Source organism: Globicephala melas, chromosome 13, assembly GCF_963455315.2.
Source record: "Globicephala melas chromosome 13, mGloMel1.2, whole genome shotgun sequence".
NCBI lineage: Eukaryota > Metazoa > Chordata > Mammalia > Artiodactyla > Delphinidae > Globicephala > Globicephala melas.
This window is the reverse complement of record NC_083326.1, coordinates 70,906,199-70,929,292: the sequence shown is the minus strand read 5'-3', so window position 1 is coordinate 70,929,292 and position 23,094 is coordinate 70,906,199. Positions and strand designations below refer to the sequence as shown.

The 23,094-nt window shown below is 52.8% G+C and overlaps 1 protein-coding gene across 5 annotated transcripts in view; it reads left to right on the top strand.

The window, feature by feature from the left end:
• KIAA1671 (KIAA1671 ortholog) overlaps positions 1–23,094 on the top strand; it is a 186,173-nt gene that overhangs the window by 89,158 nt on the left and 73,921 nt on the right. Inside the window, exon 1 of one of the 5 annotated variants that reach the window (XM_060310220.2) lies at positions 3,447–3,726. The exons of the other annotated variants lie outside the window; for them this stretch is intronic. Within the exon in view, the coding sequence (XP_060166203.1) occupies positions 3,676–3,726 (51 nt within the window). The 5' untranslated portion in view covers positions 3,447–3,675. Of the gene's footprint in view, positions 1–3,446; positions 3,727–23,094 lie in introns of those variants that run through there. 5 annotated transcript variants of the gene reach the window in all.

Here is a 23,094-nt window from a genome sequence, read left to right as displayed (position 1 = left end):
AAGGGCATTCCCGGCGGAGGGCCCTGCCTGAGCAAAGGCTGGGAGGCTGAGGGTCCATACATGGTTGAGGAATGGGTGTCACTGTGATGGTACGTGGAGGCTGTACGGCTAAGGTCACTGAAAGCCCAGCCGAGGCTGGGGTGCAGGGAATGTGGCAGGGCCAGTGGCCCGTGTCCTCATGCAGGAATGCAGACCCTTGGGCCAGGCCAGCCTTCTTTTCTAGGGACGACGGAAATCTGCATTGCTGCCCACCGTTGCAACTCGTTCAAATAAAACAAAATAGTGTGCCTACCTCCCCCTGCCCCCCGCTCCCCCAAAAAACCTGACACAAACAGAGTCACTCCTGGGGGCTACCAGTTTTCACCCCTGTTTTCCTTCGTGAACGCAGATGTTGATTTTTAACAGCCTCCCATCATTTTTATAGGCGAGAGATTTCTGCTCAAGGCTAAGCCCTCTCAGTAGGTCAGCGTGGTTGCTTGTACGTTCAGTCTTTTCTGGAATTAATGAAGGACATTAATAAGGATCTCCCGAGGACCTACTGTGGCCGGGTGTCATCTTGGGACGTGGGGAGCCAGGCTGACCAGGGTGGGGGCCCCTGGGGAACTGACCTTCGAGGAGGGATGGAAGGAGGAATCACCAGGATGCAGAATGTTCCTCCAGAAGTGGCGTCGTGGGGCCCTGTGTCTGGGGGCTGCCCTGAGCCTGGGCTGGATGCTGCTGGAGGCTGCTGGATGGTTAGCTCTTACTCCAGAGACCCCGGCATGAATAGGCGCGAACTAGGTGGAGAGGAGGGGGCGTGTGTTTGTTTTCAGGGCTGCCGTAAGGAATCACCATGTGCTTTGTGGCTCAGAAACAGCAGATACTTACTCCGTCTCCGTTCTGGAGGCCAGAGCCTGAAGTTAAGGTGTCGGCAGGGCCACGATCCCTCCAGGGATTCTAGGGGAGGATGCTTCCTTGCCTCTTCCCGCTTTGGGGGCCCGAGGCGTTCTCTAGCTTGTGGCCATACCCCTCCAGTCTCTGCCTCCGTCCTCATGTGGCATCCTCCCTGGAGGTTGCGTCTTCTCTTCTGGACACTTGCTGGATTTAGGACCATCCAGGGTAACCCAGAATAGTCTCATCTCAAGATCCTTAATTTATTAATAATTACATCTGCAAAGACCTTTTTCCAGATAAAGTCACATTTGCAGGTTCTGGGCGGACGTACCTTTTGGGGGGGGCCACCATCCCATCCGCTACAGGGAGGAACAGCATGAGCAAAGGCCCTGCGGTCGCCTGGTGCACCCGATTGGGGTGGGGCAGGTGTGGGGTCAGGTGGTAAAAGGTGAACAGGGGTCTGGGGTGGGAGGGATGGGGAGCCAGGGGAGGCATCCAGGGTGCGTGGGGGGTGCCTTGGTCACCATTGTGCGTGCAGGCGGTTCCCCTGGCCAGGTGAGAAGGGTCCTACAGGGCAGGGTGGGACCAGCCCAGCTGATCAGAAGGCGATAGCCCTGACTAGGTAGGGGTCGCTTTGGGCCTGGAGTGGAGGTGCAGCAGGGGCCCCCCTGCTCCTGGGAGTGTGACCTGGTGACTGTGGCTTCCTCCAGGCTGAGAAAGTGGGACTTTGAGCGGGTTGGGGGTGGGGGTCTCCATCACTGGTGCCTGCCCACCCCCACCCGCCTCGTGGGGGCTCAGCTCTGTCTCCACCTGGGACTTGCCAGGTCTGACTTGTTCACTTTTCTTTTTATCCTTCGCACCCCTGCCCTGTCTCCTGTCTTTCTGCCTCCACCCCACCCCCTTCCCTGCTCGCACCCCACTGCCCTGCTCTCTTTGTCTCCTCGCGGTCTCTGACTTTCTTCGGGTTCATCTCTTTTCCCGCCTGTGTGTGTGTGTCTCCATCCCCCTCAGTGACCGAGCCCCTTCCCCCGATCTCTGTCATCCTCTCTGCCTCTTCTAGCCCATTTCTCTCTCCGTCCATCCCCGTCAGGCCTATGGGAGGCACAGCAGCTGGCCGTCAGCAGCCTCCGCGTTCCTGGTGGTGGACGGTTGCTCCCTAGGACAGGCAGGCTCAGCTAGGGCCACCTCCCGCTGTTCTGTGAGCGCCTCAGCGAGCAGGACCCCACTTTCCAGCTGGGCCATCAGCCAAGCAGTCAGAGGGCAGGGGCCAGGCTGCACCTCCACCTGCGCCATCAGCTGGGGCCGGCCCCCAACTGGCTGTCCGTTGGGCAGTGAGCGGCGGGGACCCCTTGCCTGCCAGATGTGGGGCGCCGAGTCGGAGGGGCCATGGGCCTGCTTCTGAAGAGCTCTGAAGTTCACGCCGCGGCTTCCTCCACCGCTGAGCTCAGCTCCCCGCTGGTGTCCTCGGGGGCTTCCTGTCAGCCGCTCTGCCCCGGGGTTGTGGGTCTGACGTGTACGGTGCACGTGGTCCCTGGGGCCGGGGGTGCCTCTGCGCCAGCCCCCGCCTGGGCTCTCGTGCGGGCGCTCGCCGTGCGCCAGTCCGGTTCCGGTTCAGGCGAGCTGACCTGACGGAGGTGCTGTGGAGCCGGGGCTCTGCGGCTGCCCTGCCGCTCACCTCGGCAGCTGCCTTTGCTCTCGAGCTCCAGCCTCCTCGTGTAGCCCGTGGAGAAGATAATGTTTCCCCCAGGGAAGCACCGTGAGGACTAAACGAGATGCTTTGGTATTATTCTGCCTCATCCAAAGCAGAAAACCCTGAAACACAGGGATACTCCGTCCCATTTTACAGAAGAGGTAACTGAGGCTCAGGAAGGCGGGGTGACTTGCCAAGATCACACTCTTTCGAAGGAAGTTCCCAAGAAAGGTCACCTTGGGTCAGCCTTGGGTGTGCTACAATTCGCATTTTTAATTTCTGAGAAGGATGCTCCCCCTGTTCCCACCACCCTCCCCCCAACCCCAGCTGGCAGATGGTGACTCTGGGAGCCGGTCTCTCCCTTCCTCAGCATCCCCCGCTCGCACCCTGGGCCTCCCGCCCTCGGGAGCGGACAGAACCCAGAACTGGTTGGGAGGCCTGGGTTCCAGCCTTGGCTCAGTTTCCACCTCTCTGTGTGACCTCGACCAAGTCCCTCGACCACCCTGGGCCTCCCTTTTCCCCCTCTGTAAAATGGGGACAACCAGGGCCTCCTTTCAGGGCTGCTCAGAAGCTTAACTGAGTCAGAAGGAACTTGACTGAGCTGGGAGGGGCTGTGTGAGCCGATGGGATCCTGAGTTGATTTATTTCCTTTATATGGAAGGATTTGAGGTGGGGAGGGCTCCCCCTCGGTGTGTGGTTTTGGGGAGGAACTTGTCCTCACATGACACGCTCACACACGCACACACTCAGTTCTGGGGCTTCATCCTTGCTCTTCCCACCACTCAGCGGAAAACCCCCAGGCCCAGAGCACCCCCAGGAGGGTGCAGGGTCCAGACCACTCAGCTAGATTAGGGAGGGGCCACCCCTGGGCCCGCCCCCTGGAAGAGCCACTGGAGATGCTCCAGGCGGGGCCCCGGGGCCTGAGCGGCAGCTTCCCCGTGCCCTTGGCGGGGCCATCCTGCCAGTCCCCTGGCCACCAGCCGGCCCCTGAATGATTCATGCCACCTTGAACTTGACTCCTGGTGTGACAAGCCGAGCGGGAAGAGCCGCCCCCTCCAGAGGGAGACTGGAAGCGTGCACAGTGCAGGCGGCATAACCCCCAGGCGCCAGAAATGGAGTATTATTACTGCCCCAGCTTGTTGAAGCTCTTGCGGTACCTGTGGGTGAGTGCGGCCGTCCGGACCCGTATCTCCTTTTTCTTCTCCTCCCGACTCCTGCCAGCTTTGCTTCCTGGCTCTGTCTGGTCAGCAGTGGCTCTGTTTTCTTTAAGAAATGGTGGTTGTTTCAAGGAGGAGGGGGTGTTGGGAAAGGGATGGGGTTTGATTTGGGAGGCAGAGGGGACTCATATAAGAGGACGAGGTCCTGCCCAGGGTGGATCAGTGGGCACGGCGGCCACCCCTCCCGTCCTCGGAAAAACAGGAAAAACAAGGGGAGCATTAGTGATCTTTCCAGAAATCGACGTTTCTTTGATTTACCGGACTGTTCTTTACTCTGAAATTACATCCTACTTGCCTTTGTGTGCACGTAAAAATGTCTCATCTTTTATGAGTTGGAAAGAATAGATTTTGTTTTTCTTTCAGTGAACTTACTAAGCAAAAGTAGAAAGTTGGAACCCTCCCATTGCGGCCTCTCATCTATGTAACAGAGGAAAAAAAAAAAACTCCAAACTTTTTTTGGCAAAATGCCAAAAACAGGGAACCCACGTGGAAGTGCTTTGTGGGGTATAAAGTGCTTTTCAAATCTTGTTTTGACTCTGAGATTGATCTGCTGTGTGTCCACAGGCAAGTTGCTTCCCCTCTCTGGGCCTCTGTTTCCTCATCTGTGAAACTAAGGGGTGGGCAGTAGATGATGGTGGGTTATGTGACATTCATCAGGGCTCCGTGAACAGAGGGGCTTAGCAGGGAATCGTCACAGGTGGGTCTCAGAGTTTTCCAGAACATTTGCCACCCAGCTGAGAATGCCCAAGAAAGTAAGACTTGGGAAATATTATTTTTCCCCCTGCTGAATGTTTGCAAATACTTCAAATGCCGAGTCACCCAGGGAATTTTCCGGAGCTCCTAAAAATACAACTTTAGGAAACATTGTCCTTCAGCCGCTCCCCACCCCAGCCCAAGTCCCCTGCAGCAGTTGAAAAACAGGAGACACCCCTCACCCCCGCCGAGTCCTTCTCCTTTGATCACTGACTTTTGATTATTATCATACTGTAAACGTAAGGAAACATTAACTGGTTTATTTTTTTTTAATTACAAAAATAATTTATGGGCGTGGTAGAAAACTTGGAAGATATTGAAGAGCGTGAGAAAGAAATTAAGCCGCCCATGATCATTTGTATTTGGGGACTCTGCTGCCCACTGGGGCCTCATGACCTTGATGTGCTGGACACACAGGCGCTGGGCTTCAGTGTTAGGGAGGCTGTGATATTGTGATTTATAGTAAGAAATACATATTTGGTTTTTGTTCCTGTCTCTGGCACAGGGCTCCTAAAACCCTTGGTGTTTCCAAAGTGATAAAAGTGTCTAGATATTCACACATGAGTTTATGTTAATGAGATGACTTTTGGCCTGCACCTGAGTAAGGGTGGGGGCTGGTTGCCAGGGAAACCAACCACGTGAGCTCTTCCTCTTTCCCAGGAGGCCACGTCAGATGGAGAGTGACCAGCTAAGCATCGATTATTGTAAGGGCCCTGATGGGCGGGGGGTAGCCCTCCCCATCCCTGCTGTAGACTCAGGTAGCACAGAATATACATTCACCCATCACTCCATCCTCCTGGGCCACTCACTGCTCTCAGTTTTCTGTTCCATGTCACCTCTTCATAATGTTTCAAAATTTTGGAATACTTTTAGATTTACAGAAAAGTGGCAGAGATGGTTGGGGGAGTCCCTGTATACGCTTCGCCTAGCATCTTACTGTAACAACCACAGTATATTGTCCGACGTAAGAAATTAACATTGGTGCAGTACTGGTAACTAAACTCTAGGCTTCATTCCAGTGGTTCTCATCCAGGGACGACCTTCAGGGGACACTTGGCAATGTCTGGTGACATTCTTTGATTGTTGCAGCTGGGGCGGGGGGGTGATGGTGGCATCTTCCGGGTGGAGGTCAGGGATGCTACTAAAGATGGTACAATGCACAGGGCAGTCTCCCACCCCCCAAACAGCCACCACCAACGGTGACCCGTTCCCAACAGCAGTCACACCAAGGCTGAGAAAGCCTGCTTGATTCAGATTTCACCAGATTATCCACCCGTGTCCTTTCTCTGTTCCAGGATCCAACACGGGGTCCACGTCGTATTTTGCCTCTAAATTTCATCCATCGCAGTGAACGAACGAGTGTAGAGTATGCACATCTCAACTTCATGTGCCCGCTAATAAGGGAACATCTGTCCACATCTGGAAGCCCTCTGTAAACGTGTTGCTTAGGGACCGCTAACTACCCGCATTTGTCGTCAGCCTTGATGTATCAGCCGTTCGCCCACAGTTGGACACCTGGGTTGCTCCCAGGCACTCGCTACACGCACAGTTTAGTGATGGTCGTTCTCAGCCTTAAATCTCTATTCACTTTTCAGGTTCTTTCCTAAGTCAGCTTCTTAGAATTGGGGCCGAGCGTGGGCTGCAGCAGGTTTCTGCAGAGTTGGTCATTTGTCGGTGGGGTGTCGGTTGTCTCCTGTCGCTGGCCCGCATCCCCCACAGAGCTGCAGTTCTGTTCTGGGGGGGAGGGGCGCTGCCCCCACCATCAAGCCCAGTCACTGCCTAGCATCAGCTGGGAAGTGGGGGAGGGAGATTAAGTTTCTGCTTTAAATCATTAGTAACTGTAGCTGGTGGCTACCCCTGCCATGGCTGTTTTGAGTTACTTAATCTCCTTTGTTGCCGAGATAACCCAGCCAGACTGTCCCAAGGCTGGTGGCCTTGCTGGGGTGCTAGCAGCAAGTCGGTTGCTTGTGGTTGCCAATTGCAACAATAATAATAACAACAACGGCCACCGTCACCACCGCCATTCCTGCTGAGCGCTCCCAGCGTCCGGGGCCTGTGCCTTTCGTGGTTATCTCGTCCTCACGAGAAACCAGAACCTTGTGTGTGGGTCTCATCATTATCCCCGTTTTGCAGTCCGGGAACCTGAGGCTCAGAGAGGTTAAGCTGCTTGCTGACGGCCTCCCCAGCTAGGAGGTGTCAGAGCCTGCATCTGAGTGCGGGTCTCCCTTTATGACATTTCAGCTACTTCACTGAGTCTGATCTTCCTGTTTCTCAGATGGGGAAACTGAGGCCCACGGGTTGAGGTGACTTGCCGGCCTCCAGGAAATCCTTCGACCTCTATTGACTTTTGCAAAGTGGAGGATTATAGAAAGATGTTGCACTGGGCTGAGCTGGGCTCTGGAGGGGAGAGCCCCGGCTTAGAATCCCAGCTCCACCAACAGCAAGTCACATTGCCTCGCTGAGCCTCAGTTTCCCCATCTGTACGTGGATTGTGCTGAGAATTAGCTCAGACAAGGGGCGTTAGTATCCTTGGCACAGGGCTGGACTCAGAGGAGCACTCACCATCTGGATGTTCTTGTTTGGGGGTGGCGGGAGGGCTCTGATAGAATGGGAGACACCCTCCAGACGTTCCCTGGCTCCCCAGAGGCTGCCTGTCCAGCCAGCCCAGAGAGCCTGAGCGCTGACTCCTGGCTGGCACCTTCCTTGACTCCATGTCACCCGCAGCTAAGAGGGTTGCCAATGTCACTTCTGACAGCTTCTTCAGGAGAGGCTGTGTGACGCGGAGACCAAGCCCAAGGGCGGAGCCCTGTGCTGTGGGTGGCGGGTCCCTTTCCGCCCCTTGCAGACGCCTCCTTCCCAGGGCCCGTGGTCCGGTGGCCCCGTCTCCGCGCAGTGACAGGGGACCCACCTTGTTTTCCCTGGTGGCTGCCGAGCTTCATCTCCCTGCCTTCGACTCCATGGCCAGATTTGTTTTTTTCTTTTTGGTGGAAAAATGTCCAAATGTCTAAATGTGGTTAGACTGGCCGTTCTCTCCCCAGGGCCTCCTTGTTGCCTGGTTACTCAGCTTTGTCCCTCACTCAGCCTGTCATCACCTCCAGCAATAATAATACCAGTCATGAGACAGTGACGTGCATTCCTCTCTCACCCTCCAAACCCTTGCACGTGTGGCATTGCGGATAATCCTCCCAACAGCCCCGAGAGCCGGGTATTGTTATTTTACAGATGTGAAGCCTGGAGCTCCAGGGGGTTGAGTGCCCACCTGATATGGACCGGCTGGCAAGGGGCAGAGCTGGGGTTTGACCTCGGGAAGTCTGGCACCAAAGCTAATGTGCTTGGTTGTGGCATGCGGCTTCCCTCAGGCAGGAAGGACGCCCATCTTCACCCAGCCCCGGGCACGGTGCATAGTAGGTGCTCGTAGACACAGCGTGTGGAAGGCTTAGTGAGGACTGGATGGCTGCGGGCTTTATCGGGGCGCCTGGCATTCCGCGCACACCTGTCCACTATTACCATTGCTACTGCTGTTATTTTTACTACCAGCTCCTGAGTCTCAGATCTTGGCGGTCTCACTCTGTGCTAAGGGTCCCGTCTGGCTTTGCAACGTCTGTGGCTGAAATAGGAGAACTGGCTATTTTTATGCTGTTGGAGCCAGGGCTGAGGCTTGGGCCACAGGCAGCTTGTGTCATGAGACTTGAGCCCCGGGTGCCTTGTAAACCCAGTTGCAGGGCAGAGAACTGGGGTCTTGGTCCAGTCCCCACCGAGCAGCTTGCTAATGGAGTGGAGAGCTTCAGGTAAATCTCCTAGCCTCTCAGAAAGTCAGTTTTGCTGTCTGTAGAGTGGGAATGATAATAACATCTCCCTCGTGGGAGGTCTTGAGGACTCAGTGAGGCAATGCCAACAAGCCCAGGGCACAGTCGGTCCTGGATAAGTGTTAGCAGCTGATGCCGGTATAGACAGCTAATGGGTCCTCAATTCAATTCAATTCAATTCAATTATACGCCTGTGGCAGGGCCTGCTCTCAGTGTTTGAGATAATCCGTGAACCAGACGGTCAAATATCCCTGCCTGGGGACTAACGTTCCAGTGGGGGGTTCAGGCAGTAAACAATGGGCGTTTGTTTACAGGAGCACTGTATGGTATGTCAGGAGTCCGGGCGGCTGGGAGAGAAACTCAGGAGGGCTTGGATGGGTGGGCATGCCCCGAGAAGGTGACACTGGAACCGAGACTTTGGAAGAGGGGAGGGAGTAGGCCCAGGGAGGTTGCAGGAAGAGGCAGCAGCCAGTGCAAAGGCCCTGAGGTCCATGTGTGCATAGGCAGTTCTGTGGAACCAGGAGGAGGCCAGTGTGGCTGCAGCAGAGAGTGAGCGAGGGGATGGGAGTTGTCAAGGTCATGTAGGGCCTGGTAGCCACTCGGAAAGCTTTGCCTTGTGCTCTGAAGGGGACGGAGCAGTGGAGGGTGTTCGCTTGGAGTGGGAGGGACACAGTCTGACTTGGGTTTTGAACAGACAAAGGCAGAATCAGGGAGACCAGCGAGGAGTCTCTGCAGTTGTCCAGGTGGGAGATGACGGTGCCTCAGACCAGGGAGGTGGTGAGAAGTGGACAGATTCTGGATCTGCTCTGAAGGTCGAGCCACGGGATTCGCTGATGGATTGGGTGTGGGTGAGAGAGTCACATAGACACTGAGGATTTGGGGGCTGGCGAAGGGAAGGATGGGGCTGCCGCTGGCGTCCGTTAGGAAAACTGCAGAGGGAGAGGGTCCTGGGAGCAGATCAGGGTTTGGCTTTGACTTGTAGAGTTTGAAATGTCTGTTAGACATTCCCCATCCTTTCCCCAGCCTCTCTCTCCCTGTTTGTATAAGGGAAGGTAATTCCTGACCTGCCCATGTCTGAAGGTTGTTGAGATGCTTTGGTGGAAATTTGGAAGGACCTCCGAGGAGAAGGAAAATGCCAAGCCCATGCCGGGAGATTCCTTAGCCCCTGAGATAGTTCACGCTGATGGGCTGAAGTGAACAGCGTTCCCTACTCTCAGACGGAGGTCTCTCAGGCTGGCAGCCCTTGCTGTCCCAAAGGAGCCATTGTTGGGTTTCAGACATTCCAGGGATTAGAGCCATTAGAAGGGACATGCCAGTCCTATGACTGCCAAAAGGAATGATAAATGCAAGGTAGAAGCTCTGGAGGGGTGGGAATGAGGGCAAAACACTCCCGGGAGCCAGGAGTCTGGGGTGTACTTGTTGTGTGACCCTGGCAATTGCCTGCCCTCTCTGGACCCCAGTTTCTCTGTTGGTGTAGTGAAGTATTGGGCTGGATTCTCCTTAAGGCTTTTGACTGTGCACCATCTCCCAATTCTAGGGATCCAGTAAAGAATGGAGCTTTGGGGTCAGGCAGACCTGGGTTCGAATTCAGGCTTCCCTGCAGTGTGACCTTGAGCAGGTGGCTTCCTGTCTCTGAGCCTCAGTTTTTTCACCTGGGGATGAGTAATCCCCCTTTCTCAAATGGGGATTATGTCAGCATCTCATTGTGGAGACCAGTGTGGGGAGCACCTGGCACATAATAGGCACTAAATAAATGGGGGCCGTTATCGTTTTAATTGCTTCCCAAGGGAATTATCCAAACTGACTTGATACAAGAAGTGGGCTGGGGGGCCCACTGGAAGAATGATTTCCAGATGGAGACGCTAGAGGGCACTCCTGTTCTAACAAATCACTTGAGCGGCTGCCTTTTTAAAGCAAGTGCAGGGCTACCCCATTTCCACACCTGAGCGTGTGTAACCCTCTCCAGAGAGGCAGGCACTCTGATTATCTCCATTTTACAGATGGGGACAGCAAGGAAACCTAACTTATCCAAAGTCGCATAGAGGGGAGTCCTCAGAACTGGGTTTCTGGGGCAGGGTTTTTCCCCCACTGGAGCCCATGGTCTCCCTCTGCCCCTCAGGTCTCCTGCCGCCTGAATCCTAAGGCCAGTGAAGGCTAGGGAGTCACAGAAATGGTGTTACCACCAAGATCAGCCTCGGTGGGGTAAGCCAGGCCAAGGCCAGCCCCTGACCTCCAGTTATGTCAGCTGGAAAATCCAATATGAAGAGGGTGGGGTATAGTATGGAGTGTAAATGATGGAGCAGATTTTGCCAAATTTTGCTAAATCCCAGGATGTTGGTCCTTGCAGAGAATCTGCGTCTATTTTTTTGGTAGCAAATCTGGCCTCAGTCCATCAGCAATGGAGGGATGAAAAGCTTGATGCAGACCGGTGCCCGCTCTGCCACTCACTCTTGTCCCTGGTGGGCAAACGGATTTTCCAGAGCTGAAAAGGCACGTGGCTTTGGGAGTTTCGAACTGAATGAACACATGGTTTCCATCCTCGAGGCAGAACGGGGGAGGGGGGAGGCAGCCTGGGCTAGCGGGACAGCGTCACCGAGTGGGGAGCCAGGACGCTGGGCTGCTGGGCTGTGGTCCTGGCCGTGAGACCTTGCTTGTGCTGGTCACTGCCCCTTTCCCGGCCCAGCGTCTTCACCTGTGGCATGCAGTCATCGGCTCGTCTCAAAGTTGGCTTGCTGTGCTGTGTGCGTGTATTGAGTGCCTTTTCTGGGCTGGGCCCCGAGCTGGCTCTTAAAGCCTGAGTAGGATGGGGGTGCGGGTGGGGGGCGGGGGGGCAGGGCATTTAGGTGGCGGGACCAGCATGTGTGGAGGCCTGGAAGTTCTGGAAGCGGTGGGAGGTTTGAGGTGTCTTTGTTTGGAGCCAGAAGAACACAATGTAAGTATTTCCTCAAGGGTGGAATAGTGCATGGATGAGAAGGCTGAAAACTCTTTGCTTTCTTTTTCAGAAAACCTGGTGGGGTTTGGGTTTTTTTGTTTTGTTTTGTTTTTTTAATTTTTATTGGAGTATAGTTGCTTTACAACGTTGTGTTAGTTTCTGCTGTACAGCAAAGTGAATCATCTGTATGTGTACGTATACTTCCTCATTTTGGGATTGCCTTCCCATTTAGGTCACCACAGAGCACTGAGTAGAGCTGCCTGTGCTATACAGTAGGTTCTCATCAAGGAAAACATGGTGCTTTATGTAGAAATTCTGAGGTAGGAAGGGACAGCTGTTTGCAGACATATTCTGTTTAATGTCATATTAATATTTTGCATTAAGCCTATTTGTATTAATAAAATATAAGCACATTCATGTTAACATCATATTATTTCACAGTTACAATATAAATGCGATAATATAGTAATAGGAGATCTTCATGTACCTCTTCCTTTGTGTCAGTGTATGTATTTGCTAGGGCTACCCTATCAAAATACCACAGTCTGGGTGGCTTAAACAACGGAAATTTATCTTCCCACAGTTCTGGAGGCTGGCTAGCCGTCCAAGATCAAGGTGTCGGCAGGTTGGTTTCTCCTGAGGCCTCTCTTCTTGGCTAGAGAGGGCTGCCTCCTGGTTTGTCCTCACATGGCCTTGCCTCTGTGCACCCCAGGTGTCTGTGTGTCCAAATTTCCTCCCTATAAGGACACCAGTCTCATTTTTACTTAATTATCTCTTTAAAGGCCCCATTTCCAAGCCCAGTCTCGTTCTGAGGTACTGGGATTAGGGCTTCAACCTATAAATTTTGGGGAAACACAATTCAGCCTATAGCAGCCAGGCACTAGGCAAAGCACTTCATATTACTTCGTTTTATCCCTTACAACAGTCCTGGGAGAGAAACACTAATATCATCCCCATTTTACAGATGATGGAACCGAGGCTCAGAGAGGTTATGTCACCTGCAGAAGATCCCCCAGCTGGTTGGCAGAGGAGCTGGGATTTGATCCCATGCTGTCTTGCCTTGGAGCCTGCACTATGCTAGTATATGTTTATAATTTGACTTGAATCCTAGGGAGGCCTTTTTTTTTTAACCTCTCACATTCTATTGAATGTGCCCAATATTTCCTCATTGCCTCTCTGTCCTCTGCCCTGTCCTTGTTTTAGGTGTAATTGGAAAAGACTCAGAGCGGGAGCGAAGGCCCCTGCCAGACCCCAGTGCTGCCCCAGCTTGCCTGGGCCCTCGCTGGCCTGTTGGCCACCTTCCCAGGAGGGGCGTGCCGGGGGCTGCCTGCTCCCCGCTCTGCCCCCAGCCACCCATGTTTGCCGAGAGCAGCCTGGGGCCCAGTGAAAGCAGCCTTTGTCCTCCAGCCGTTCCTCCCAGAGGGATGACCCTAAGTCCCAGCTTGGGAACAAAGCAACAACCTGCCATGTGAGTTCAGGTCAGCACCAGTATCCTGTGGAGTCTCCCAGGCTAAACACGGTGTGGGGAGGGGGCGGCCTTGGCTACGGGGTTGCAAAGTTAGGTGGGATCCAGAAGGCGGCAGAGCACTCCCGTGTCCTGAGCGATGATGCCAGGGGCTCCTCTGTGCACAGAACTTTACAGTTTATAAAGTTGTTCCGTGCTTTTCCAGGTTGGTGGAGCCTCTCCGATTGTGCACATCATAAAGGGCAGGGACTCGGAGAGACAGGTAGCAGTTTTTACATGGAACCACTTCAAAACATCGGGGTGTAAGCCAACCACTATTTACTCTGCTCATAACATTCGGTGGGTCAGGAAATCGGGTAAGGCTCCGTGGGGATAGCAGCTCTGTGATATTTGGGGTGTCAGCTGGGATCCCCAAACAGCTGGGGGCTGGAATCATCCAGAGGCCTCTTCACCCACCTATCTGGTGCCTGTGATGACTTGGAGGCCGCACTTTCTGGGACTGTTGTCCAGGCACCTGCCGTAGCTTGGGCTTCCTCACAACATGGAGGCTCAGGGCTCCCAGAGCAAGTGTTGTGGCCAAGAGGGCAGACCTCCATCACCCTTTATGATGGATGCAGCCTCAGAAGTCACATAGCGTCACTTCTGCTGCTCTCTGTTGAGCAAAGCAGTCACAAGCCCCCCAAGATTCAGGAGGAGAGGACATGGATCCCCACCTCTCAATGGAAGGAAAGTCAAGGAATGTGCAGCCACGTTTCAAAGCTGCCACAGCCAGAAACGAAAGTAAAATTACTAGGTAATGTTTATTGAGCACTTACTATGTGCCAGGCACTGTGCCAAGGGCTTCCCATGGATGAACCTACCTAAGCCTCCCCACAGCCCCAGGGGGCAGGGGATTCGGAGCCTGATGTTTTCCTGTCAACCTTTCAACCTGAGCAGACGGAGTAACCCAGGGAGATCGACAGGGCTGCCATTTGTTTGGTGTCGAACATGTCACTGTGGGAAGTTGTGGGCCGGTTTGTTTTCTTTCCCCTTCCTCCTCTAAACTTAGAATATTCCTCGAGTTCTTGAAAATTCTCACTTAGCTGTCTGATTCATCTCCTCACTCACCAATTCTTCCCTTTAGTGTTTATTTCGAGCAGTTTCTCTCTCCCTCCCCCATCACCCCTTCTCCACCCTGCAGCTCGTGGGAAGGGAAGGGGCATCGCAAACTTCCCCGCTGCCTCCTCTCCCCAGGCTTTTGAGGAAACAGGGGGTGGGGCCTCGTGATCCTGCCTGAGGAACCGAGGCATCACTCAGCCTCCTGTGTGTGCCGGCTTTGCTCTTCCTCCGCGGCCAAGTCTGGGGCTCACTCATCTGCCTCCCAAGGGTCTGATGTACAGTAGGTGCCCAATATATGTTTGGTGAACTGAACATGTAAATGATGGAGGAAGGAAGAACGGCTGGCTCTTCAAGGGCGGAGGTTCTCTCCTGTGCACCTCTGCGTCCCTGGCACACAGTAGGCACTCAATAAATGTTCATTGTACCAAATGAAGGAAAGAAGGAATGGGTGGATGAGACAGGGAGCAGCGACTGGGCCTTACATTTGTATCCTCGTCACGTAACGCAGTGCTGGATGCCCATTCATTCCCTCGGTGAATGAATGAATGATTGACTCCAGTGAACTCTCCACCAGGAGGGGATGTGTCTATTTCACATCTGTATCCACAGCCGGGCACACAGCAGGTGCTCAGCAGTGCCTATGGAGCTGAATGAAAGAAAGAGGGAATGAAAAGAATGACTAAGTGAAACTTCTCATTATCAGGGACCTTGCCTTGTTCATCTCTGTCTCTCCAGTTCTCAGCACAGAGTCTTGTGTACAGTAGGTGCTCATTCAATGTTGAATGAATGAATGAGTGAATGAATGAAAAGAGAAACTTCTTGAGGGTAGGGACATGTCTTATTTGTTTCCCCACTTCCTAGAATGGGACTTGGCACACAGTAGGTGCTCAATAAATGTCTGTTGAACTGAACGCATGGATGAATGAGCGAGTGAGTACGTAAGTGAGACTTTTGGAGCATAGGGCCTGTGTCTTGTTCATTTCTTTCCTCAGGTCCTAATACCAGGTCAGGCATACAGCAGGTGCTTAGCAAATGCTTCCACGCTGCCCCGACCTTTGTGGGAGTGTCCGTCCATCCCTGAGAATGGACTGAAAGGGGAAGGCCGACTGGGGGCACCTTGTCCGTCTCAATTGGCCCGCACCCTGCCCGCCGGGCCCCATGGCCGGGACTTCCTGTTGTTCCCGTCTGCACAGGTGGACAGGAAGTCCCCGAAGGCCTGCCCGAGAGCTGCTTCCCATATTTCCTTCATGCCGGGCTGCCCTCGGTGGGACCCAGGCGCCACACCGGGCCCCAGCGCTGGCTGGCCGAGGAAGCGTACCCCCCAGGGACCCCACTTCCTGACCACATTAGCACTTCTATTTTAGGGCCTTTTGAGTTTTTGCACAAGGCAAGTGAAGCCTGGGAGAATGTTCCACTTGGAGCCAACCCCTAAAATCACCTTGTTCTTATTCTGGCCTGTTAACCCCCTCACAGCTGAGCAGCAGGGACAGAACAGAGAGTCAAGGCTTTGGGGTCTGAGAGAGCAGGGTTCAGATCTACCTCTGTGGCTTTAAAGTTGAGCCTCAGTTTTCTCATCTGTGAAATGGGCTTTATAAATATCCACACACACCCCGCCCCTCCTGTTTTCCCATCTTGGCCACATGTCTGTTCCTCTTTCAAACTTCCCGTGCTGAGGCTGCCCACTCCCGGAGTTATGATGTTAGTAGATTCCCAGCACTGTGTTTAAAAAACTGTCTGCCCTGCTTGATTCTGAGAGGCAGTGGCTCAGGCTAGGTTCCCTAGAAACAGAGCTTGAGATGGGGATTCATGGGTCCACGATTTAGTGACGGAGAACTAGAGTCGGCCTGATCCCTGGAGGAGTTCTGGAGGGGCGACAGCACCACAAAGTCAGTCCCTGCCTTGGAGAAGCAGGGTGGCTCTTCCTCCACCAGCTGAGGTCAGCTGTTGGAGAAGCTAGGGCAGTGAGCGGTGGCAGCTAGCACCACAGAACCTGGGGGAAGGGGGCCCCAGCCAGTACCGGGGGCCTGGGCGGGACACCAACAGCATCTACTGCTGTCAGGCAGCCTGGAGAGTTATGGACCCAGTGCAGTGAGATGCTGGGTGTAGATTGGCTGGCATGGAGACGTCGATGCCTACTAAGTAGTAACTTGGTAAAAATGAAGAGCTCTGAAGAAGATGGAAGTGGGTATATGGGTGTAATGATGCCGTTTGTTCCTCCAGCACGTACTGGTTGAGCGCGAGAGGCCAGGCTCTCAGTGGGTGCACAGGTGTGGACCCCACATTCCGTGCCTCCAGGGAAGGGTGACACCCACATAAATGGATACATGGGTAATGGTGCTGTACCTGTGATGTCTCCACACATTGGTGGAAAGGTTAGGCCCATTTTTAGGGGGAGGAAATTTAACACAGGTATTGGATGTCCAAACATTCAAAATAGTTTATTTTTCTTTGATTTGAGAAAGTAATACGAAGACACAGTGAACATTTCCAATAGTGCAAAATAGCATAGCGTTCTACAGAAAAATGTGTCTCCCTGCTACCGCCAACCTGCAGTCCCACTCCGCTAGAAATTGGTGACAGTTTCATGCATCTCCTTGCAGAAATATTCTCTGCGTACATAAGACTCTCTGTGCATGTATCTGTATTTCCTGTGTATATACACATATTTTTAACACCAGTCAGACCTTGCTATACATAGTGTTCTATGCCTGATTTTTCTTTTTTTCATAATGATGAGACCTTTCCCTCTCAGCACAGTAGGTCTGTCTCATTCATTCTGATGGCTTTATATTTTTCCTCTCATTGTATTTATTGAACCAGTCCCCTCCCGATGGATATGTAGGTCATTTCCAGTTTTGTGCACCGTAAACAACACTGCAGCGAACATCCTTGTGCAAACGTCTTGGTGCCCTTGTGTGTTGCATCTGTCTGCAGGAGAAGTGCCTAGCCATGGACTTGCCAGGTCATTTGAAGGTTGAATAGGGTTTTCCAGGTGGGCTGGGGCTGGCAGGAGTGGGAGTGAGGGGGAAGGGGAGGTGTTCAGGTATGAAGGACAGCATGAGGACATACAGGAGCTGGAGCTGAGAGCAGGGTGGCCTGCCTCCATCACAAATGTGGTCTGGGTCTGTGGTCTGTGTTCAGATGCCACATCACCTGCCGAGTTTCACTCCAGCTCTGAGAATCTGGGGGTGTAGGTGGCTCCTTATGAGGGGTCTGACACCACGCAAAGCACTTTTTCTGTCTTCTCCTTGGGTTCACATGGCACATCATCAAACAATATTGTTATCACAGTTTTATCACGGGCTCAGAGAGGTGCAGTGACTTGCCCAGGGTCACACAGCTAATGAATGACGGATCTACGTGGTCCCATAGGTCAGTCCTTCCACATATACCATGTTGCTCCCTGCTCTTCCTTGCTAGGAATTCCTTGCCAGGAATGCTCTTTCATTGGATGTCTATCCTGTTGGAACACAGCCTCCATGAGGGCAGGGATCTTCATCTGTCTCATTCTCTGCTGTGTCCCCACAGTCCAGCACAGGGCCTGGCACACAGCAGGCATGCAATGAATGTTTGTTGAATGACCAAGTGAGCTAGTGAACTTCTGGTCCATTCCATTCCAAGCAGAACTTTTATTTGCTTATAATAGTATTTATGATGATGATGATCTGGTTCCTTTTCTCAGAAATAGACTCGCATTTTTTAAAGAAATGAAACATCTTTCTTTGCAAACCAGTTTATGTCATAGGAATCTGACATTTTGCATTTTTTTCCTCTGGGAGCCAAACGAGGATGTCTATTCTGTAGAATGTCACCAGAGAAAGGAATCTGAACATTTCCTTTTGGAAATTTCTGCATAAAAAGTTAAAGCGAGATGGAACTGTACTTGAAGATTTCAGTTGCCATGGCTACCGGATAACACAGCGAATAGTGTTCTTACATATGGTCTCCACTAGACCTTCAACCACTGTATCTCAGTTACAGAATTTTGGCTTTTAAGTGCATTTCATGCAGTGAGGCTTTGAGAGGAGAGTCTTGCTGCTGGGTGTCCGCTGGCTGAAGTGCTTTAACCAGCAAGTATTTTTTTGAGCCTCTCCTGGGCCCCGTCCTTTGGGACTTATCTTCATCGCCATCGTGCGGGTGCTGGAACTACCACCTCCACTTCAGAGATGAGCACACTGAGCCCCATAGAGTTTTGGATGGTGTATATGTGTGTCCATTCAATGTTTATTTGTTCGTTCATTTATTCATTTGTTTATTCTCTCAACAACTATTTATTGAACCCTTTCTCTGTGTCAGACACTGGTCTAGGCAGTGAGCATCCCTGCCCCAGCAGAGTGTATGTTCCAGTGGGAGAGACAGATAATATATACGAAAAGTAAATACTGATAAATGTATGAAGACAATAGAACAGGATGATGTGGCAGATAGAGGCTGGGAGGAGGTGTGGCTGTAAAGGCCCCTAAAGGGATGTGGCTTTTGAGCAGAGATCTGAAAGAAGGAGCCCACCAATTCTGGGGGAAGAGTGTTTCAGGCGGTGGGAACAGCACATGCAAAGGCCCTGAGGCCAGAACCAGCTTGGAGGGGTTGAGGCCAATAGTGGGGTCAATATGGCCGGCCTGGTATTGAGCAGGGGGGTAGGGGGAGGCAGGTGGGGGCCTGGAGGGCCAAGGCAGAGCGTTTGGAGTTTGCTCTGGTCTTAGTGCAGAGCTGAGGGCATGCTTTTGGTGGCGGCTGATGGGATAGATTGGAGATGGGGGCTGGGATCTGGTGCTGAGGAGGGATGTCGGGGTCAGGGTGGGGATGGGGATGGAGAAATGATCTGGTTCTGGCTGTAGTTTGGGGAGGGAAGAGGGAGGGGAGGAAAGGGACCGTGGAAGGTTTCCAGTCTTCAGGCCAGGACAGCGAGGTGAGTGGAGGAACTTGTGTGGAGAAAGCAGATTTGGGGCCAGGCATCAAGAGTTTCCTCCTGGTGTCTTTGAGGCACATTTGAGGCACCATTAGATTTCCAAGCAGTGAGGGAGCTGGGATTGAAGGAGGTTTCCCTTTGGCTTTTGAAGATGAGTGATGTCGAGGCTTTGCTGATGGGCCTGGTCCAGCAGAGGGGGAGACTCGGGTGCTGCAGGGGACAGAGAGGTGGTCAGCTGCAGGGATGATGCCCTGGAGTTGGTGAGTGGGGCAAGAGGAGGGGCTGGCCTGGTAGCTGGAGGGAGGCAAGGCAGGCTCCCAGATGCGGGGGCCGGAGAGGGTGGGCTCACTCTCCTCTGATTGCTCTGATTTGTTTCAGTGAAGGGAGAGGGACTTACCAGTTGGTGGGAAGAGAGAACTGATGGTGCTTCGGAGGCAGGCTCCTCGGTTCCAATCCAGCCATTCGTCCCCCAGCAGGTTGCTGAGCACGAACGTTTACTGAGCACTTCCTACGTGCTAAGCGATCCCTCCACAGAGGTCACTATTATTATCCCCATTTACAGATGGACGAGGAAACAGAGGCTCAGAGAGGTGCAGCGGCTTGCCCAAAGTCACACAGCTCTTTGGCAGACAGGCCAGGTTTTGATGCTGTGCAACCTGGGAACCAGGTCTAAGGCTCAGGTTTCTCATCTTTCAAGTGGAGACAAGACCACGTTGGGCCGTTGGCAGAGCGTCAGTGACCTAAAAGATACGGTGGCACCTGCCCTGCACCGAACGCCGTGCTCAGCCCACGGGAGGTGCGTGAGTGACGGCCACCCCGTCCTGGCCTGTTTCTGTTCGCTGGGTCTCCAGTAAGTGCCACTTGCTGCTGGCATCTCGAAGCTGCACAGCATTTTCGTTGCTTCCAGAAGTCCTTCTGCCAAGGGATCTCATTAAGTCCATTTTGAAATGAGAACACTTGGCAGGGGAAGAGAAGGTAGTTAGCATATTTATTATTCAAATCTGAAATAACTTGTCTGGTAAGAATGGAGAGGCACTGGGATCTGGCCTGAAACCCCGCCCTCTTCCCCCCCTGCCCTCGGAGGATGCAGGGCCTGAGGGAGGAAGGCCGGGTTTCTGCCGGCCTGCTGGCAACTAGCCTGTCCCTGGGATCCAGTCCGATGCGGGAGGAGGCTCTGAAGCTGCAGCGCCAGACCTGTTCCCGGCCTGCTGCAGATGGTGGCTGGAGAGCCGAGATGGGAATTCTTCCTGTTCTTTCTGGGATGAGTGAAAAAACAAAGTCTAGGGCCTCTAGGGAATTCCGTCTGGTGTGTGCCCTGGGTCTCATTAGATGGGAAGAGACCTGGCACCCCAGACACCAGCTCTGGCACCTGGGAAGTCCTAGAAGAGCCGTGGTGCTCAGCACAGCCCACAGGGTCCTTGAGGCTGGATGAATTAAGGCCACTTGTCCCCGAGCTGTCCCCAAGAGCTGCCTCTGGGGCCTTGTTTGCCAAGTTAGGAACATGTCAGAGACCTGGTTTCTTGTCCTCGGCTGTATTATAGAGCAGGCAGAGCTGAACATCACCTTCACCCAAGACGCATGAGGTCTGGTGGGGCCTCTGGCTTCTCAGGCTCCCACCTTCCCTCTTCCCCTCTTTTCTGCTGGTCCCATTCGGCCAAGACTCACCCACCCCCGTCCCTTACCCTCAGGGCTCCACTTACTGTAAGAGCCATCACTGTTATTTTGTCTGTGTGACAGCTTTGTTGAGATGTAATTGACGTACAATACAACATACATATTTAAAGTGTGTAATTTGATGAGTTTTGACATATGTGTATTCCCGAGGAACCAACATTACGATGAAAATGGTGAACACATCCTTCACCCCTAAGAATTTCCTCCTGCCCCTGTGTGATCCCTCCTTCCCTCCCTGCCCTCATGCAACCGCTGATCTGCTCTCTATCACTATAGATTAGTTTGCATTTTCTAGACTTTTATGTAAATGGAACTGGACACCGCACGCTCCTCTTCATCTGGTTCCTTTCCCTCTGCATAATTATCTGAGATTCATCCGTGGCGTAGTGCGTATCAGCGGCTTATTCCTTTTTATCACTCAGGACTGTTCCACTGCGTGGATGTACCGGTGCGTGCATCCATTCATCTGTTGACAGACATTTGGGTTGATTCCACTTTTTGGCTCACGTGAGTAAAGCTGCTCTGAACACTCTTGGTCAAGTCTCTGCGTGGACACGTGACTTCATTTCTCTCGGGTAAACACCTAGGAGTGGAGTGGCTGGATCATGTGGTAGGTGCGTGTTAAACTGTTTTCCAGTGCGGCTGTACCATTTTGCGTCTCATCCCCTGAGAGTTTCAGTTGCCCTGCATCCTCACCAGCACTTGGTACACCACTGTTATTTTATCAGTGAAGATGCTTTTGAAGATGCTGAAAGTAGCAAAAGAACGCCCCCCCAGTAAAGATGGGTCAAACCACAAGGATGTGTATTACTTCACAGAATTCACCTGATGGTAGAGGGGATGGAGTGCAGGGTTCATCACACTGTGGCCTGTGAGCTAAGAATGAGTTTTACATCTTTCAAAGATTATTTTTAAAAAATCCCCCAAACCAAAAAATATGTGACAGAGACCACACGTGGCTGGCAATACCTACAATATTTACTATCTGGCCCTTTAAAACAGTTTGCCACATCCTGGATTCGTGGATCAACCCAGATTCTTTCCATTTTTCTATGCTCTCTTCAGCGTCTTTTCCCCTCGTGGTCCCAAAATGACTGCCACAGTTCCAGCCATTCCTGGGAGACTTGACAATATCCAGCTAAGGAAGAGGGGGTGTATTGGGAGGAAGACTTCTCCCTGAGTGTACCCAGCAGACTTCCCCCCAAAATCTCATTGGCCAGGATTTGGTCCCGTCCCCATGCTATTGCTGCAAGAGAGGGTGGGAAGTTAGTAGCCAGCATTTTCAAGGCTTGGCCAGGAAAGAAGAGTGCTGTTCATGGCTGTATTTTTCTGTGCCAGTTCTTTGATTAGTTTCCTGGTGCCCGATTGTCTTGAGTGAGTTTGAGCCGGTTATGAGGACCCTATATGTCCCTGGCCTTGGTTCCTTCATCTGAGATTTGATGTCACCTTTAAGGGCTGATGAGAACTGAATGAGATTTATGTAAAGTGCCTAAAGTGTTGCACATAGTCGGTGCTGGAGGACAGTGTGGTATAATGGTCACCCAGGGTCCTTGCTGTGTGACCTTGGCCAAGTAGCTTGCCTTCTCTCAGCCTTACTTCTCTTGTCTGTAAAATGGGTATAAGATGGTCCCCCTCCTTACAGGGTGATGCTGAAGAGTCTGAATTATCTGATTCAAAGTGCTCAGCCTGGGCCTGGCATGTGGTTAGGTCTTGATAAACATTAGCTGTGCACCAGGCCTCAGGATGGGCCCTGGAGATACAGAAGGGAATTGAAGCAGCGCTGATCTTCTAGTATCTGCAGCCAGTGGGCAGAGGGGTGTGGAAATTAGCCCTTCTATTTATGGTTAAGAGAACGCTGTGATGGGGAAGCTCAGGGGTTGGGGAGCCCAGAGGAGGCACTGAGCTGAGTGGGAAGGGTAGCAGGGAAGGCTTCCTGGAGGTGGGGACATCAGTGTGAAGTCTTTAAGGGTGGGTAGGAATTGACCAAGGAGGAGAGGGGAGGAGAGGATGGGACTGCAGTACAAATGTTATAGTGTTTCTCCCCTCCCCTCCCCTCCCTCTTATATGCACCCCCCGCCACTTCTCCTCCCCTCCTCGCCCCTTCTTTCTCTTCTTCACTTCATTCATTCATTCACCCATTCATTCAGCAAACACTTACTGAGAGCCTCCAGTGTGCTAGGCACAGGGACAATAGCAGATATTAAGGCATCCAAGGTTTCTGCTCTCACGAGCCTTGGTTAGAGAGATCACATTAAAGAAACGATCAGGAAAATACCAGGTAGTATAACAGAATGTGTGAAGGAAAGGGTGCTAAGACAGAGAGGGTCTGGCAGCTCCTTTGTGTTGGGTGGTTGGGAGGGAGAGTCTCTGAGGAGCTAGATTCAGAAGTGACAAGCATCATGGTATGCGGGCTACAGTCAGTTTGGGGCTGCTGGGCGGTACCTTTCCCGGCAGGAGGCAGCTGGGTGGAGGGAGCTGGGGGTCTCACCTTCATCGCCCTGGCGATGGGAGAGTTCCAGACAGCTGTGAGTCCAGGCTGGCCGAGGTCCAGGAACTCTGAGGCTGCCAGAATATGCCTTGTGCCTACCAGGTGGGTCTGTGGGGCCTACGGGGCGACACACTTTTGTCAAAATGCCAAGGCTGCCTGGCCGCCCCGCTTCCTGCCCTCCTGCCCAGCACA